Here is a 6395-nt window from a genome sequence, read left to right as displayed (position 1 = left end):
TTCAATTATATCCAATTCTTGCAGACTGCTGGACAAATAACACAGAAAAGGGTAAAGTAGGGAAACAAAGACTTAAGGGTAAGAGTTTTGTATAATGTATATGTAGTATAGTATATACAACCTTTTGCACATCCTGACATTTGTTAACAACAAACTATAATGTGACATTATAACTCTTCGACAAGTATTTTTTTTAATCTTTGCTGCAAATATTATTCAGTTATTATGGGCCACGAACACTTTTAAGTATTAGAAGTCAATTTTAACATTTAACATATATTAGAATTAATATATTTTCAAGTACTTTTGTTTATTTCAATTTAACACTTTTTTGCATGTCACAAATATATATTTCCGATTTCACCTTTGGGACTGAAAGAGAAAAGTATATGCTCAATAAATTAGTAAATTAACACCTGTATAAGCATAAAAACTTCAATATTTCATCCAATCCATATGTCAACATAAATATTTTTTGAGAATTATTTAAAACTTTTAAAAGGCTACACTTTTAATACCCCAGTAGTTTCCAACCATTTACAAAGATAGTTAAAGCTAGTTTTTCTATGAATGTTTGCTCTCACTAGAGAAAATGGGAGAGCAATTTCTATAGATACTTCTGGCAACTCTTAGTTCGGTTCCAAATCAATAGCCACTTATCTCCAATCAAAGCATATGAATCTTGGAAGTACCATTCTATGAATAGTAAAATGACATTGATGTACAGTAGGACTTTAGAATAAATATGCATAGGACAGTACTGCATGTCTGAAGTGTCATGCATTGATGAATGTTAAATCATTTTTATTCAAGATGCTTTGTAGTAATGATATAAAATGTTTTACTCTATAAAGTTTTACTATTTAGTTAAAACTTAAAAGTAAAGCTCAGCTCAAAATGATATCCTAGCTGCCATCTTGGAATTGGCTTCCCCTGGAGGTTTGAGTTGCTCCCACTCTGTTGGCATCCCAAGGAGCCTTTAAAATCTTTCGTTTTCCAGGCCTTGGGCTGAGTGATGTGGGGCCCATTGGCTATGTTTATATGTTTAAGGGTTGTTGTACTAACTTAACAACTGCAATGATTTACTTAACAGCTGTAGCAAGAAAGGTTGTAAAATGAGACAAAAATCACTTAATAACCATCTCGCTTAGAACTGAAATTTTGGGCTCAATTGTGGTTGTAAGCGGAGGATTGTATGCTTTTTCAAGAGTATTCAAATTACAAAATTTAAGAATCTTCCTTGGAAATATAAAAAACAACTCCTTCATATTGTATTAAAAGCATACTGTATTTTAAGGTGGCTTTTTCTATGAGGGAATATTACAGAGAGCAACTGAATATCAATACTAACATTGCACCCACCTCTGCAAAGAACATCCTAAAGAATCTCAAATCCTATAGTAATTTACACTGGCAAACAAAATGAGCTATTAGCATAATTGCAGTTTTAAGATAGGATGAAACACAAAACAATAAAAGAGAATTCTTGATATGTACGTAGCTCACTTCTCATAGTGACTATAATTCAATCTGCCTTAAATTAATTCACAGAAAAATTTACAGGTTTTCAGTTCGATGTGTATCCATATCCAGCCTCGTTTTTTATTTCTGTGTAATAGGAAAAGAGTTCTGATCCATTAATTCTCCCACTCTCTCTTGCAAGAAGTTAACCATTTCAGCCAACACAAAGACATGGGTTTCATCTAAATCTTGTATGATGAACTTCTTTCCCAGGGCATTTGATTCATCTAGGTACAGCAGGAACTGCTTCATGGCTGGGTCACTGTGGGGACAAGGATAAAATTATGGTAATCTCGCATAACATTTCAACGAATTAAGCTTGCAATAGTTACAATGCAAATGTCAAGATAATACAATAAAACCACATTTATGAAATGCATTAAATGTCATAAACTTTATAAAGCAACCAAGCAAAAATAAAACATGATGAAATTGAAAAAAATGAAAACTATTATGAAAACATCCTAATATGTTAAAGAGATCAAGTATTTTCAGGATTCTCCCAAATATCCAATCCTGACCAAACATCCAAAGTTATAGTGCGTAGATCTTGGCCACCTTCAGTTGTGGAGGATATTTCATAGATAGCTACCATGTTTCAAAAAAATATCTGCTATGACTTAAGTAGATGAAAACTCAGGTGTTTATATGAGAAAATGCACTGAAGCAGCATTGTTAAGATTCATAGGAACCAAAACTGTTAAAGCTGTGAAGGTTAAATTTAATCAGTGATGAAAAAAGACTGGGAGCAAATGTGAATTTAGTAAAATAGGTACAACATATTCTGGTTACCAGTACCTTACTTTACTCCATATGTTTTGCAGTCACTGCAGTTTCTAATACTTTTCAAGGTTAGCTTTGCATATAACCTAACATTCTATCCAGGAAGTATTTAAGCCATGAATAATTGTAACAAAGTCCTGTCATCAAGTAAAATCTAAAGTACAAGGTCAGAAAAGATTGTTCCTTCTCGTGGATATATTCCAGCAGGAGAATACAAGCCAAGGAACACTGCCAACTTCAAATGTGGTATTTTCAGAGGAGTGCAATCTTATCCAAGAAAGGCTGAACCATTAAACCACAATCAAATTGAATGAGTATATTCCACCTATTTGAATTGAGTGCAAACAGTTGGAATTATGTTCAACTAGATATTTCATCTAATCAGATAAACAATTTTTAGTATGATTAAATGTGGTTTTTAATATGTCCTCAAGATCAATATATTCAAGTATCAAGGGCATAGTGATGACTTTTTAGCCCAGTCTCTGAATGACAATTTCCAACAGTTTCATGTAAAACAGATAGTCCTCGATTAACAAAGATAATCAGGACTGTAATTTCTATTGCTAAGTGGAGCGGTGATAAAGCATGAAGTCATGCTTTGTGATGGCAATCCAAGCAGTCCCCATTGTCATCATTGAAAGGCTTTGTGGGTCACTAAGTGAGGATCTGCAAGCAAAGTTAATGGGAAAGCCAGCAACAAGTTGCAATTCCCAGGCAGCTTGCAAACAAGCTGGCAAACTGATACGTGGCTGCTGCCGGGTGGGGGAGGGAACATAAGGATACCAGTAGAGTAGGACCTGGTGTAGTTGCTGCAGGGTGCACAAGAAATTGATGCAGGGCAGTATGGGGTTGGCTGCTCCTGGATGCAGGAGACTTACCAGAGTGACTTGCCATCTTCTGTACTGGCTTTCCCTACTGGCTTCCCATTTGCTTGTGGGAAGCCAGAGGGAAGGTCACAAACAGTAATCATGTGATTGCAGAATGCTGAAACATGTTGTACATGTAAGCTAGTACTGGGATCAATAGAACTGACATCAGGCTGTAAATACCACTCATTCAACACCGTCATAACTCTGAACGGTCGCTGAACAAGGGGTTAGGACTACCTGTATTACAAAGCACAAGGCTGAATCTTACAGATTCCATTGACCATAAACCAAGGAGAAATATTGACAGGTATTGTCATCTGGATTCTATCCTTCAGGAACAACTTGAGTTTAATATTAAGATCCCAATACTTGCAAGGCAACAGATGATTATCAAATGGGACTATGTATGCAAGAAGAATCCAAGGGCTATGTTCCAATTGTCCCTTTCATAGCACAATCCATTCACTATGGCAATTTTGTTAGCCGCAGTTCTGAAACTTGACTAAAACATTGACTTAGAAAAGATTAACTTGCGACAGTCATGATAATCAGATTTTATATAATCAAAAAAGAAGTTAAATTTGGAAATAGATAGTCAAATATCTAAAATTTTCAGTGTAAAATCAATTCAGAATAGATACTTTTTCCAATAACATTTCCCAATCTGGAAGAGATTATGAGGGAGGAGAAATAAATCTATCAAACCATTTTTTCTATCTTTCTTCGAAGTGTTAAGGCAGCTGCACCCTTAACAAGGCTCACATGGTTGTTCTGAAAGCTGTCCATTTTTGTCTCTGCCTGTATGTGCATGTGTAGCTACTTCTCTTATGGTCCCAAAAGTGCTATTTGTACATTCATACACAAACAGATGCTATAGTACTTCAAGGAAAAGTGGATTGTGCTAATGCATTTTGTAAAATACCTCTTTGAATTTCTTTTTGCAATCACTGGCCTAAGAAATATATTCATTTTGTTTCACAGCCATATAGTAACATAAACTGCTAGAAATTCTCTGAATACATCTACTATCATACTGTAAACACCTCTATCTATAGTAGACTAAAAGGCTGGCTGACCAAATCTTTGAGCCAAAACAACTTCCTTTCCTTTGAAATTAAATACTAAGGAGAAGTTTACTGGAATCTTACAGCAGCTGGCTGTAAGAAAGGAAGTAAAGGAATGTAAACCTCCCATCCAAGTTGTGGAATGAAATTTTTCAATATGCATGAAAAAACAAGATTTAGATATCTAGTGTATATAGTGGGTAAGTAGCTAGAATTGCATTAGGCACTGGTTTTAAATAATTGAGCTAAAAGCAATTGCCTGCTTCTGGTTTCTTTCAAAGCCTTTTTTCCCCTCTGAATTTAATTTCCCTCTGAATTGTGCCTTATTATTTCTATGCATACACTGATCTTTCTGAAGGTGAATCTCTTTTTTAAAAAAAACCTAGTACCCATCCTTTTTCTCCCCATGTTGTTTTTGATGCTGTGTGTTCTTAATGATGTTCTTAATGAACACACAGCAGAATTAAAAAAAAATAGATGACCATTAGATGCAACAAATAGTTGCACAAAACCCTTAATTTGATACTATCCTCCAGTGATTATATGGAGTGCTGTAGCTTGGATATGGTATTTTTAGAACCATGTCTTGGTGGTTCTAATCTGGTAATTGCTCACGAGGCCTAGGGTCCTCAAATTTAATATTAAACTGTAGCTACATTATTCAGTTTACATAAAGGGGAGAGTACTAGCAGATGATAGTAATTGCTGTCTCAGCCCATTCTGCTGGTTAAGTGAATTCTTTACAATCTGTAATTTAAACATATAACACCTTTAGAAATTAGAGTTAAAGGCAATATTGATAAGCTACTTAAACCAGTTAAATGTAAGTGTAGTAAGAAAATGAGGCTGTTGGCAGAATAATCTCCATCTTTATAATATGAATTAGGCATACCAAATATCTATAGTTTATAGGTTACATGAATAATACACATCATGTCACTAAAATGGTATTCCTTTAAAATAAGAGCATGCTACTTATGCTATTTCACTTGCTGATTACAGTACAATCATTACTCAGTGTTTCTTATAAGCATGTCACAACATAAACATTTCCTGCCCATGCTACCAAATTTTTTACAAGCTTGGGGTAGCACTTGCATTGCCAATATATTTTTGCTTACCATTCTATAAGTATCCCTTTCAAAACATTCACCATCTTCTTCACAAGGTCAGATTCCTAAAACATCAAATGGAAAAACTATTTGTAGAAAATGACACAATCTTAAACTGAACAAAATCAATACAAAGGTCCTGATGGGTAAGCTTCTATCCTAGCCAGTTCAATTGAGCAAAAGTTAAGCTGAATTCAGGTTTACTGATTTTCATTTCAATGAGAATGGGCCTGTACAGTTAATTAACATAGTAACTTTAAATGTAATAAATTATTTAATATAATTCTGAATGCGCTTCAATATTTTAATATGTTCCAATTTTTTTTTAAAAAAAGGGGGGGAAAGCCCTATCAATAACATGTGTTACTTCTATCTTGAATCTGGGCATATTTATATCTAACTTATTATAGTATCTGTTTAGAACTAGCTCCAACTTCATTCAAAGTCACTTTATGTTTTGTGGAGATTTTTTATCTGGGTTCAACAATTTCAATGACCTTAGATGGCAACGAAGAAATACAGAAAACTCTGCCCTGTACTCGGGATTTTTGCAGCCCAGATTTGGTAGCCCTAATCTTACATTGGAGAAACCTAATTCAGACTAATGAAGGGAGGAAACCTTATGGTTTACAAGAGCATCTGGCAGCCCTACTAGCTGCATCTTCCAGGCAGCTTGCAAATGCACTTCCCATCATCCTCGGCCAGATTGATGAGGTTTAGTGTGCAACTACCCCGGATAAAACTAAGCTGAAAGAGAGTGGCTGCAACTATTTAAGATGCAAAAACTGACGTCTATGTTGCTCTGCAGAAAGGGAACCCTTTAATGCCAGAGATACGAGGATAAACGAGGGAGAAATTGGGGAAGAAAGAGAAAGACTTTCCAAGGGGAAAAAAAAAACCCACTCAGTTCAAGCTAAGAAAACACGGAATCGTGCTTCACCCGTCCGGCAACGTTGCCCTGGCGACGAACACACCCGGTCACTCCTGTTTCCCCCCCCCCACCCGACCGGAAGAAGTGGGAGACGGAAGGAGCGCCGACTCAG

General features: G+C 35.5%; 1 protein-coding gene across 1 annotated transcript; it reads right to left on the bottom strand.

Annotated features, from left to right (window-relative positions):
* Positions 1-291: 291 nt before the first annotated feature.
* On the bottom strand, positions 292-6392 carry GTF2H5 (general transcription factor IIH subunit 5). The gene is made up of 3 exons (XM_034428567.3): positions 6256-6392; positions 5362-5417; positions 292-1783 (listed from the first exon to the last, which is right to left on the bottom strand). The coding sequence occupies exons 2-3, from the start codon at positions 5394-5396 to the stop codon at positions 1603-1605; spliced, it is 216 nt and encodes a 71-aa protein (XP_034284458.1). The 5' UTR covers positions 5397-5417; positions 6256-6392; the 3' UTR covers positions 292-1602.
* Positions 6393-6395: the final 3 nt, after the last annotated feature.

The sequence above is a fragment of the Pantherophis guttatus genome, chromosome 1, assembly GCF_059756535.1.
Source record: "Pantherophis guttatus breed Tessera chromosome 1, ASM5975653v1, whole genome shotgun sequence".
Classification (NCBI taxonomy): domain Eukaryota; kingdom Metazoa; phylum Chordata; class Lepidosauria; order Squamata; family Colubridae; genus Pantherophis; species Pantherophis guttatus.
Note: the sequence above shows the minus strand (reverse complement) of the source record. Positions and strands in the feature narration are given on the sequence as shown.

Excerpts from the sequence above, each read along its gene's own strand:
- GTF2H5 (XM_034428567.3), bottom strand. The coding sequence starts at position 5,396 with ATGGTGAATGTTTTGAAAGGGATACTTATAGAATG. Across the intron at positions 1,784-5,361 it reads AAAGGGATACTTATAGAATG|TGACCCAGCCATGAAGCAGT; the intron begins GTAAGCAAAAAT and ends TTGTCCCCACAG.